The sequence below is a fragment of the Lutra lutra genome, chromosome 17 (assembly GCF_902655055.1).
Source record: "Lutra lutra chromosome 17, mLutLut1.2, whole genome shotgun sequence".
NCBI lineage: Eukaryota > Metazoa > Chordata > Mammalia > Carnivora > Mustelidae > Lutra > Lutra lutra.
Genome location: NC_062294.1, coordinates 45512632 through 45524848, shown reverse-complemented (window position 1 = coordinate 45524848; position 12217 = coordinate 45512632). Strand labels below are relative to the sequence as shown.

Genomic DNA, 12217 nt, shown 5'->3' with positions numbered 1-12217 from the left:
CCCCCGTACAAGGAAGCATTTGTGGAAGTGCCCCCCAGCCCCAGCCACCCACCCCAGGAATTTTCACCGGCATCAAACAGGTTTAAGTCATTGTTAACTTGGGTTTTCCGCCCCTTGCAGCCAAAGCAAACCTAAATACAGTTTGGAGGATGACAAGTTTGCCCTGTGATGTGGTATCAGGTACCCTCTGTTGAGGGCCTGTTCTGTGCCTGACGTGTTTCACACTCGGCGGTGTTTCATGTGACCCTCACTGCGGCCCCAGGCACGTTCCTATGTTCCGTAGGTCAGACAGACAAATACGCTTGCCCAGGACTGCACAGTGACAAAAAACAGGGCAGGATGTGAACGTGCACCCCCTAACTCTGGATCCTGCGTGTACCCCACTTCAAAGCCCCAGGGCCCCACGCTGATCCTTCTTGGACAGGGCAGCAGGGGAGGGATCGGGCCAGGCTGGGGGGAAGGCGCCTACCTTCGTAGGCCTTGGCCGCGTTCACCAGGCTGGACCACTCGAGGCCCGCGGCTGTGTCAGGCAGGGGCATCATCCCGGGGTCAAGGCGCCGCAGTGGCCGGTCCCGCCCATCGGCCAGCGAGAGCTCCGAGGCAGAGATGGTGGCTGGGTAGGAAGAAGGGACATGGGAGGATGACAATGTGAAGGAAACAGAGACGTTCACCCATTCTCTTTCACCTTCTGTGTAGCTCTACAATGCTGTATCAGTGTTCTAACAGCACACACGATTAATATATTACGCTCATTAGAAGCTGCCGAATGCCAGCAGGTAAGAGGGTGGGAGTGTCAGGTGTTTATGGGGGTGGGGACGGGGGAAGAGGGACAGAGCAGTGGGAGGTGAAGTCAGAGGTGACAGGGCTGGACCGTGTGGGACCTCGTAGGTCAGGAGGACTTTGTCCTTCACTCTGTGTGGGACGGAGCCACAGGCTGGCTCTGGGCGTGGGGTGGGGGGGGTGGAGGGGGACACACACAGACATGCGACCAGACGCAGGTGCTCCCATGCTCCCCAGTTGCCTGTGGAGGCCAGACCGCGTGGGAGTGGAGAGCAGGGAGGTGGTGGGGGCTGCCCAGGACAGGCCTGTGTGAGGCTGGGGGGGTCGGGGAGGCAGGAACAAATGGCAGGTCCTGGAATGATTCTGTACGTGCAACCCAATGTACTTCCAGAAGCGGGAGGTTAGCGTGGGCCAGAGAGAAGGGTGCACAGTGACTTCAGGATCCTGAAGCCGGCCCTGAGCTGGGGAGGTGGGGGGTGGGCCCTAAGTTTGTTTCTGGAGGAGGCAGTACCATCCCGCAGACACAAGTCCGGGTCATCAGTGTGTGGTCAGTGTCTGGTGGTGATAGGGGTACTGCGGAGAGACCTGCTGGGTCCCTGTATGGAGGGTGGGGCAGAGAAAGAGGCCCCCGAAGTCTCTGGGTGTTGGGAGTGATGGTGGCAGCAGCTGCGTTTGCTGCAGCCATCGGCCGAGTCCTGTGTGTTGGGCAGAGGCCCCAGGCTTCAGCTTGTTGAGGCTTCACAGCTGCCAAAGGGGAGGGGACAGAGGACAGCAGCGGAGCTCAGGGAGGTCAGGAGGTGACTCAGGCGGGGAAGGCAGGGCCCAACCATGCTGGGCATGCTACGGGGACCATCTCACAGCCTCACCCCCAAGTAGCCGGGACAGAGGTGCTGTGATGTCCCCCATGTTGTGGAGGGGGAACCGAGGCTCAGAGTGAGATGCCTGGCTCGTGTTCACACTTGCTGGCAGGGGCACCTCTCGAAGCCCAGCCCTGCCAGGCTTTGGGGTTCAGTAGGTCCCTGTTAATGCTTGGTCCTAACCCCAGTCGCCAGTCCCGAGATGCAGGTGTGACTTGTGGTAGAGTTAAAATGCTTCCTTCAGATGCGAGAATATGACAAGATACCAGATAACCAGCACTGTCCAGGGCTTACTGCACGTATCAGGGATCGCACTACGCGCCTCCCGCATATGAAGGCGTCTGCGTCTTGGTTTAGCGCGGTGAGGGGTAGGTGTGCCTTGAGCTGAGATGGGGGCGGAGTGGGAGCAGGCTCAGGGGCGTCTCCACCTCCATGATACCAGACACGGGCCTCAGCCAGAACCCCTAGGCAGACACATCTCTGAAGTGGAGATCTGTCTGCATTGGAGGGCGCTGTGCAGGTGCTATTACACACCGGCCCCCCAAAAGGCCAGGCAGCACCCCGAAGTCATGCCAGGGACCTGCAATGAAGTCACGATCCCTCGCACCATGTGGGGTAGAGACAGACAATAGACAAACAGTCCACGGCCATCTGGGTTGGGTTTTGCTGCTCGATGAGCCTGGCCCAGACTTCTGCATCGTCTCTCAGATTTGGAGCCTTTGGGGGTAGTGAATAGGGATTGGGGGACGGGAGGAGGCGGGCGGGGGGGCGAAGGCAGGGCCCACCCCCAGCCGGTGCACGGGCTTTGATGGGGCCTGTGTGCACTGTGCCCCCTTCGTGGGGGATGCTGGGTAAACAGTTGCTGGGTGAATAAAAGGACGGATGAGTCACATCCTTACACTTCCTCCCTCCAAGAGCTGGCAGACTTGGGGGGAATCAGGTAAGTAAATAAACATTTATGGAACCATCTGCTTGGTGTTGGAACGGGGAGCTGGGGGAGCAGTGAAGGGGAAGCCCGACTCTCAGGGTCCTCCTGTCTACAGCTGCAGGGGCTGACCACCCCCCTCTCCGGCCTCAGATGACTCCCATCTCTGGGGAGTCCAGGCTTCTAGCTAGGTGGCCCCCAGGAGACCCCCCGATGCTCGACTAACAACTCCCTTTTCTGTAGGTGACGCCACCAGTACCCCCCAAAGCTCCAGTGCACCCCAGCTCCCCACCTCAGCTGACACCTCCACTGACAACCTCTAGTGCAGACTGTCCCCCACTTCCCAATGCTGGCGAAGCCCCCCACCCACCGGCCCCAGCACGCCTGGGCTCACATTTCTTCTCTGGGAAGCCATTGCCCGTGGCAGGGACGGTGCTGGGGCTGCCGCCGCCGGGCGGGTGGGGGTGCTGGTGCTGGCGGCGGGCGGGCAGCGTGCTGGAGGGGAAGGCGCAGGTACTGGTGAAGAGCACGTCGCTGGGCAGGCCCGGCTCCAGGCTGGCAGAGCTGGCAAAGCTGGGCTCCCGCCGTCCGCTGCACAGGCTCTCATCGGACAAGGTCCGCTGCAGGCTCTTCTGTGGTGACTATTGGTGAGACAGGGACGGTTACACGGCATGGTTCTGGCCTGCCTCCCGGTCCCTGTCCTTACAGGTGCCACCGTGTCCCAGACAGTCATACATTTTACCCAACCAGCATCTTTCTCTGTCTCTTTCTGCTCAAAGCACCTCAAGTTTCCACTGGGGATGCCACCTCCTGCTCCAGGGGTTAGGGAAGGTGGGGTGACCTAAGCTGGACTAATGGTAGTCAGTCACTGGCAGGGGCCACTGGGGACAGCTCGGTTCCACAAGAGCACAGCCAAGCCGGAGCAGGCCAGGACAAGAAGGAAGAGAAACACAGTGTCGAGGGACTATGGGAGCCTGATGGTTCCCCTGCCTTTGGGGAACAAGAGACTGAATTTCCCCTGGGAACCCCTCCCCCACTCTTGGTCCACGCAGTTTGGGTGGCTGGAGGCTGCTTCCACTCTGGGATCTGGGAGAGGGACACGAGAACCGATAAGAGCATCGCTTTCCAGTCACGTGAGCTACCCCAGCACGGAAGGAATCCCCCACATGCCTGGGATTTGGGCCCCTGGGATCTGGTCTCTGACCCCCATGACAACCTGACTCCGGGCTATGAAGCCACAGACACCAAATGGGGTGGGCTGCCACCGCTGCCGCAGGTGGGGGCCACAGGCAGGGGGAGGCCGGAGTGAGCACAGGCAGTGCTGTCCTCCTCCCTTGCCCTCCCATGACCACCTGCCCCTGCCCGATTCTGTGTGCAAGCACGCACGTGGTGGGGGGCGGCCTCCACATACCCCCGCATCTCTCTCCTGCTCGGGTGCCAGGTTGTCCATGATGATGAGTTTCTTCAGGTCGTCCTCAATGGTGGATTTGTAATTCTTCCGCGGGGAGCGGAGGTCTCGGAGGGATGCCCTCAACCGTGGCTGCCCAAAGACGTTTTTTGTATTAGTGTCCACCTGCCTGGAATGAGATGATCAGAGTCAGAGGGGCCTCAGGGAGGCTCATGCTGCTTCTCAAAGCGGTACTGACCCAAGGCCAACTGCCCTCCCAGGGAAGGGGCCGCAGCCTTCTCCTCTTCACCGGCTGGGAGTGAGCCAGAAGAGGGTTCACATTTATTCTGTCCACTCACTCATCCCGCAAGATGTCCTAGAAGCCTGCCTGTTCCAGGCAGGGGACACACAGCAGGGAACACGGAGCTGACCTCCAGTTACGGAGACCCACGAGGAACAGATGAACAGGAAGAGAGATCCCATAAGGTGAGGCAGAAAGAGGAATTCTGAAGAAAGATAATGCCAGGTAAATGGGGAGGGATCAGCTGGGATGGAGTGTGGCTCTTCTGAGGGGGTGAGAATGGAGGGAGCCCACAGGGTAGAAGAGCACTGCATACGGAGGGAAGCAGGGGCTGAGGCTGGGAGGGGGTCAAGCTTGGTGAATGAGGGGAGGAACAGGCCTGTGGCCTGGTGGTGAGTGAGGACAGGGAGGGGATGACTGGTGCAAGGCAAGGTCTGGGGGTGGGGGGGACACACCTCTCAGGGACTCATGAGCCACGAGAAGACGTGGGACTGCCTCCAGGAAGGAAGCCTCTGAGATTCTGAGCTGGTGAGTGTGAGGTCCTGACTTGTGTTGTAGAAGTCTCGCTCTGGTGGCCGGATAGAATAACAACCCTTATGGAAGTAGGGCCAAGCATGTGGGGAGAGAGACTGTGAGAAAGTTCTTGCAGTTGTTCAGGTGCGACGAGGGTGGCCCAGACCAAGGCTTCCAACCACAGGAGAGGGATGGGGTCTCAGGAGATCGCCTAGAGGGACAGACTCCTGGGGGTCAGGGTCCCACAGGTGAGTGCGGGGCCACGGACAGCAGACCTCTGGCCGAGTGCTCCAGGGTCTGTTGTCAGATGTCTGTAACTTGGGTTTCCTCCTCTGTCATGTGGGGAAAGAGGGTTCATGAATCTTGGGGTGGCCAGGAGGATTCAGAGATGAGGCACCTGAACCCCAGCCAGGGCCCTGGAGCCCCCCTCACTGTCACTACCCCTGGGGCTCCCATTCCAGAAGCTGGTCTGTGAGCCCGGGGCACTCGGATCACCATTTTCTTCAGCACCCAAAGCCAACCCCATAATGCCTTCCAGAACACTCTGCCACCTAAAAGCCATCGAGGCACAGCCTAGGGTTAAATGCAGGAAGGAGCCACAGAGGTGAAAAGTTGCTGCTGTGGGACCGCAGACAGGTGGCCCCATCTCTGGGACCCTCTGGAGAACGTGCTGACCTTGCAGCCCTGTGGGGACTGCTGCTAATGGCCCGGCTGGCACCTGACGGCGAACACTTGGGAGAGGGGGTTGCTCTTGTAGCTGCTGACCCGAGGCTGGCCCCAGGCCGCACACCCCTCAGCGGCTCCCTGGCCCTCTCCTGGGACCTCCCCTGAGGCCTCCTTCTCCTTTCCGGCTCAGCCCTCAGGCTCAGGCCTTACTTCCCTGGTGAAGACTGGGTCCTGGACCTAAAGTGTCCCAGGAGAGAAGTAATGACAGCTGACAGCCCTCACTGTGTACCAGGCCCTGTCCACTGACCCGAGGGCTCCGTGTATGCAAACTCGTTAAATCTGCACACCAGCCGTGATCACGATTACCTGCTTTACAGGCGGGAGACTGAGGTGCAAGGAGACTAAATAATTGTACAGGAAGCGTCCAAGGTCACACAGCCTGTGCGCATGGAGGAGCTGGGATTCCAGCTGAGGTCACCAGGCTACAGAGCCCATAGGTATCACCACTGAACTTGACCGCTGTGTCTGTATCACAGATGTGGCACAAAAATGATGAACCGGGGGTGCCTGGGTGGCTCATTCGGTTAAGTGTCTGACTCCTGACTCCGGATCAGATCACGATCTCTGGATCATGGGATTGAGGCCTGTGTCGGGCTTCACACTCAGTGCAGAATCAAGCTTGAGGATTCTCTCTCCCTCTGCCTCTATCCCCAGCCCCCAAATAATAAAGAAAATCTTAAAAAAAAAAAAAAAAAGACATATACTATGTGGGGAGCATAACTGCATTTGGTTTAGTAATACTCTTTTGGATGCAGAGAAAAAGTTCTGGGGGAAAGTATGAACAATGGTACATGACCCCTGGGAGGCCAGGAGTCTTTCTAGGAGGTGGAAAAATGGGACTGTCCCTTCTCATCTGATACCCATCTGAACTGTCTCAATTTATTTTACCACACATAATCACTTGCCAGAACAATAGTCATTTTAAAAACTGTTTTTTTTTTTTTTAAAAAGGTGACCCCTGGAATTTATCATTTTGTAACTCAAGAATGAAAGAGTCTTTGGACCCAGGAAGAAAGAGGATGTCTAGGGCTCCTGAGCGTTTTGAAGTTTGCATTTTTCTCATTTTCTCAGCTGCCACCTTGGGGTTTTAACAAAAGAAGGAAGAGAGGGTGGCAAGTTTCTCCCTGTCAGGTCGTATTCCTCCCTAAATTAGAATTCCAGGTCTAGGGTAATTCTGGTTCCATCCCAGTGTTCTCTGAAGTGTGTTCTCTGGGTGAAATGAAAAGCTTTAGAGCCCAAAGAGAGAAATACGCAGAGAAGCAGAGGACGGGCATACGTCCCAACGAATACGTGGTTCCAACTCTGGGAGCTGGAAGGGGGCTCAGCCCTCCTCCTTGCAAAGGGAGTTCACAGTTTCCCAGAATCCCCTGCGGGGGGACGTGGTGGAGCATGTGACTCAGTATAGGGCATGTCCCATGTTGTGCCCACCTCCTGTGGAGAGGGAGCAGGCTGGGACTTTAGCCCGTCTATGGCAAGAAAGGGACACTGTTTATGAGGATGGCGTTCTGGGAGGGGCTTCAAACGTGCACGCTCTCGGCCCTCAGGGCTCTACTGCTGGGGTGTGTCCTTCAGAAAGGCCAGTGTGAACCTATGCATGCCAAGTCTATGGGGACCCTTAATGGGGTGCTGTCCGTCAAGCAAACACAGATCTGGCCCGCAGGGGAAGGGTGAGGCCCCACAGAATCAGGGCATCTAGCTATTAAAGAGAAGTGGAACTGAGGCACGTGACACAGACCGAGGTTCTCCCAGATCTGTCCCAGGAATAAAGAAGTGGTATGTACAGCGTGAAAGCTTTTTTAGAAAACAGAGCTTACACATAGCTTAGTTTGATATATTAAAATTTACCAAACTCTCGGATCCAAAAGATGGGTATTTGGGGGATTCACTTTCTAAAAATGTGCCTCATCACAACCCATGAAATCCCTGATAATCTGCCCCACCCTGCCTCTGCCCTCGTCTCTCCTCCCACACAGGCCTCCCAATGTTCCTTTAGCATGCCAGGCACAGTCCTGCCCCAGGGCCTTTGCACTGGCTATTCTAACTGCCTAGAGAGTTGCCCTCCCCAGCATTCCCCATGAATGGCAGCTTCTCATCTATTCAGCTTATCTCAAATGTTGCCTCCTCAGGGAGGCCTCTCCTGACCACTCAACCTTCTGGTGTCCCCTCCCGGTCCGGGCGTGCTTGATCACACACTCCTGTGTGCTGCTTCACTGTGTTCAACTCCTGGCGGTTTGTCCCAGGTGCTAGGTGTGTTTGTGGTCCCACTCCCACCTCATCTGTAGCCTTCTGTTCTGTGTTGGGAGAGGGGCCTTACACATTGCAGGCCCTCAGAAATAGCTGCTCAACGCCAATCATGGGGAGCCAATCTTCCTTCCACCCAGCTAACCAACCAACCCACTTCCCTACCTACCTCCTACCTTTCAAACTTCCTCTCTTTTTTTTTTTTTTAAGATTTTATTCATTTATTTGACACAGAGAGAAATCACAAGTAGGCGGAGAGGTAGGCAGAGAGAGAGGGGGAAGCAGGCTCCCCACTGAGCAGAGAGCCTGATGCGGGGCTCGATCCCAGGACCCTGAGATCATGACCAGAGCCGAAGGCAGAGGCTTAACCCATGAGCTACCCAGGCACCCTCCTCTCTTTTTAAAAAACAAACCCCCCCCCCCAAAAAAAAAACACTTAAGTAATCTCTATACCCCATGTGGGACTTAAACTCACAAATAAAGAGTCTCCTGTTCCTCTGACTGAGCCAGCCAGGCGTCTCTCTCCCTTCCTTTTACAAGCTTCAATGACTTTTATAAAAGAAAAAAAGTACAGAAATATTTAAAAAGCCAGGGCGCCTGGGTGGCTCAGTGGGTTAAGCCGCTGCCTTCGGCTCAGGTCATGATCTCAGGGTCCTGGGATGGAGCCCCGCATTGGGCTCTCTGCTCAGCAGGGAGCCTGCTTCCTCCTCTCTCTGCCTGCCTCTCTGCCTGCTTGTGATCTCTGTCTGTCAAATAAATAAATAAATAAAATCTTTAAAAAAAAAAAAAGAAATATTTAAAAAGTTAAGTCAAAAGAACACAGGTATTTCTTCCCTTCTCTGTTTAATTTGTTTTCATGTGCTAACATTGCCAGCTCCTAGGACCTCTAGCACTCCGACGGGGGCATTCGGGATTCTCCAGCAGGAAGGCTGGCTCACCAGGAGACATCCTGCCCCAACCCTCAAGCATCTCCACCGCTGCAGGCCTCATTCCTCCCTTGGGGCACCATGGGCTGGTCTACAGGAGAAGAGTCCACTGGAATTCAGTTTGGAGCATCAAATTGATTATTATTGTCATTTCTTTCTCTTTTTAAACCTGCTCTTACTCTCTTTCTTCTGGAAGAATTTCCCGATGTAGTTTCCAAACAGCAAATTCTAAGCAATCATTAAAACAGAATTAACTCCAGATTAACAAAACCAGCCAGACTGGGCTTATACATTCTGATCTGTTTCCTTTTTCCCCTAGATCTCAGGTCCCCATGACTGTGAAAACCTGATGACCCCTGAGGACAAACCAGACTGCTCGCTGACGGTTCAAAAGGATGAGATCACCTTCTCTGTGCTAATACGGAATCGCCCCAGAAATACAAAGAAGAAAGAGTAAGTGGAAAAGGCAGACGTGTAGAGACGGGGAGCCACGCTGGCCAACAGAAGGGGCATGAGGGAGGAAGAACATGGGGTCCCACCGGCTTGTCATGGTTGGAACACTTTGGGATGGACGTGGAAGAAATGAAGGCCGTGGTTGTATCTGGGGAGGGGGGTACTGGATGGCTGGGGGCCAGGGAAGGGAGAGAGGCTGGGCCTGTGCCACAAACTCCTGGTACTAGCTTGGTTTTCATCCTGGGCACAGTTTACCTTTCACAATACAAATGAAGAGAACACCCGGAAGGATGTGCCTTCTCTCTGGGTTCTGCCCAACAGCACCAGACATCATCTCTGATTTGCCTGCGCTGCCTGAACTTGGACTTGGCCATGTTGTGGAATTACACCACCGACAGTAGAAAACAAAGGCAGACAACTTACAAAGGCGGCTCTCTGCGGTAAGGTCCCAGACAACAGCGACTCCTTTTTCCTACGACAGGAGGCCCAGAGGTGGACAGCGACCAATAGCTCTGACTTGGCTGGGCCTGTTCCCAGCTGACTCTGGGCTGTGGCCTCCAACTGGGGCGGATCCCCCGGGGCCAAGTTAATTAAGCTAATTAGCACCACTGTCGGCCTGTCTGGGCCAGGGGCTGTGCCAATGTGGCTGGCAAGGACGCACAGCAGGGGAGGCAGGCAGATATTCCTGGAAGGATGGCTGGGAGAGAGGCCTGCAGGAGTGGGGCTGGGGGGATGCTGCCCTGCTATGGGGTGGGGATGTTGGGGAGAGGCCTTCCCCGATTCCTTCTGCGGCTGCGTGGAGCTGGACCTAAATCTGAGGAAGGAAGGAGCCAGAATGCCAGGTGTCAACCACAAGATGCCTGTGCCTGTCAGCCCAGCCAACAGTGACTGGTACTTCCCTATGACTCACTGAAATCCTCACGTCACCTCTGGGACATAGGTGCTCCTGTCTTCCCCTCTTGAGGCTGGGAAATTGAGGCACAGTGAGCGGAGAGAACTCAGAATCCACATGTGCCAGATGCTCAGAGCCACCCTAAGATTCACCCCTAATGAAAGAGGGGCTGGCTGTGTGTGGTTCCTGCTAGCCGGGGCTCCCGGGGACATGGGGCTGGTGTGTTGTGTGTGGCCGCACTGTTTCCTCATGGTGGCTGGGAGAGGCTGGTTCTACCATCATCTTACCCCACAGGTGAGGGCTGGCAATGCCGAGAGGTTCTGACACACGGTGCCGGTGCCGGGAAAGCTGGGACTCGAACCCAGGTGGTGTAACTCAGGGAACACCCTGCCGTGCAGGTGTAGTAACAGCAGCGACAAAGCTCACGTCCCCGATGCTTAGTCACTCCTGGGCCCCGGGCGGCCTTCCACACACGTGATTTCACTTCACCCCTGCAGTGGCACTGGATGAAGCAGGCTTCTCAGGGTGGCCCAAGGGCTGCCAGCCCACAGGGGTTTCTCCAGCCCTGCAGTCCGGTCCAGACTGGCCTGTTGAGGAGGCGGTGCCCAGGAGAGCTGAGGGCTGCCAGCTCCACCTCCCAGCCACCTCCCAGCCTGCGAGGCTCCAGCCGGGTCCCTCCAGTCAGAAGGGAAACCTGTGGGCCCAGTCACGCCCTCACCTGCTGAGCCGTGTGCAGCTCCAGCACAGTGCTGGGGGCGCAAATGGATGGACTCACCAAGTCCTCAGAACCCTGGAGCTAGGGAAGACTGGCATCCCAGGTTACAGAGCGGGAAGCTGAGGGGCTACGCCTGAGGTGGGGGTAAGCATCCCGACCCTTACACTGTTCTGCCCTTCTAATGGCTTGGAGAAGGCAGGCCAATGAATTAATGAGCCCAGGGACAAAGTGGCCAAAATGGGGCCATGTGGCCATCCCCTGAGGCAGAGGTGCTGGCCTGTCCCTCCCTGGGTGTTGACCAAGGCCTGCAGGAGAAGGGCCGGATGTGGGAGACAGATTCTCTGTCCTTCACTGGCTTATTCTGTCGTTTGATCAGCTAGAGCATGTGCCCAAATACAGAGGAGACTATCCCCTCCATGAAATTGTCCTGAGGAAAGAGGAGTCACTGCCCTGGGTAGGAGTCCTCCTTGGGTCTTTCGTATGATGAGATGCTCTGTTAAGTTACCTCGTTGGCTATGGATCTGAGCTCCGCCACTTCTGGCTGTAGACCTGGCTATGTACTTCTAACTGTGCCTCAGTTTCCTCATCTGGAAATGGGGGTAAGAATAAGATCCCTCTAGTGGGGTTGCCAGAGGATCAAGGGGCCAGGTCTGTTCAGCCCCAGCCCAGCAGCGTGGCGGAAAGGGAGCACCTCTGGGCTGGATGAGGCCATTTGCATTTCTCTGCGGGATATGTTAGAGGTCTCTGACTGAAATCAACCGCAAGGGAAGCAAAGGAAGTAGACAGATTTGGGAATTACTCCTGGTGGGGCAGGGGATAAGCTCGTAATATGTGGTGACCTTGTGGGGACAAATCACAAAACCAACAAGCATAGTATTTGCAATGATTAACTGGGCAAGTGATGTTAACCATTCTGGACCTCAGTATTTCTTATCTGGAAAATGGGAAGCAAAGTACTTGCATCTCCTTGTTCTACAGTGAGAATTAAATGAGTCAATGTAGGTGAAGGGCTTATGACAGTACTTGGTAAAGTAGGTACTCACATACATAGGTAAATAAGTTATGCAAACGAGTCCCTGTACCTTGGGATAAAATGTCAGTGACAGCTTCATACACGGGGGGAAAAAAGTATGTTTAACCTCAAATAATTTAGCTTGAAGATGATGTTTTCTGGAAAACTAGGTTAGGTGACTCAGACGGATCTTTAACAATGAAAAAGACACTATCTCCAAAATGCTCAGAGAGCGTCTGAATAAGACAGCTTTATGAAATGGAAGTATGTGGACAAAAGCGGTTCTAAATTAACATATTATCTTCCACATGTGATTTAAAAAAAATGTATCTGTATGAAACGCCTGGCTGGCTCAGTCAGTGGAGGTGTGATTCTTGATCTTGGGGCTGTGAGTTCGATCCCCACATTGGGAGCAGAGATTACTTAAAAATACAATCTTTAAAAAAAAAGTACCTATAACTAAATTATCAAATATTATAAGAAGCCATG

The 12217-nt window shown here is 55.0% G+C and overlaps 1 protein-coding gene across 5 annotated transcripts in view; it reads right to left on the bottom strand.

The window, feature by feature from the left end:
• SIPA1L3 (signal induced proliferation associated 1 like 3) overlaps positions 1–12217 on the bottom strand; it is a 236349-nt gene that overhangs the window by 9885 nt on the left and 214247 nt on the right. For all 5 annotated transcript variants that reach the window (XM_047710004.1, XM_047710001.1, XM_047710002.1 and 2 more), the window contains 3 exons: positions 3974–4139; positions 2957–3203; positions 470–613 (listed from right to left, as the gene is read on the bottom strand). In XM_047710004.1, coding sequence (XP_047565960.1) covers positions 470–613; positions 2957–3203; positions 3974–4139 — 557 coding nt within the window. The remainder of the gene's footprint in view (positions 1–469; positions 614–2956; positions 3204–3973; positions 4140–12217) is intronic.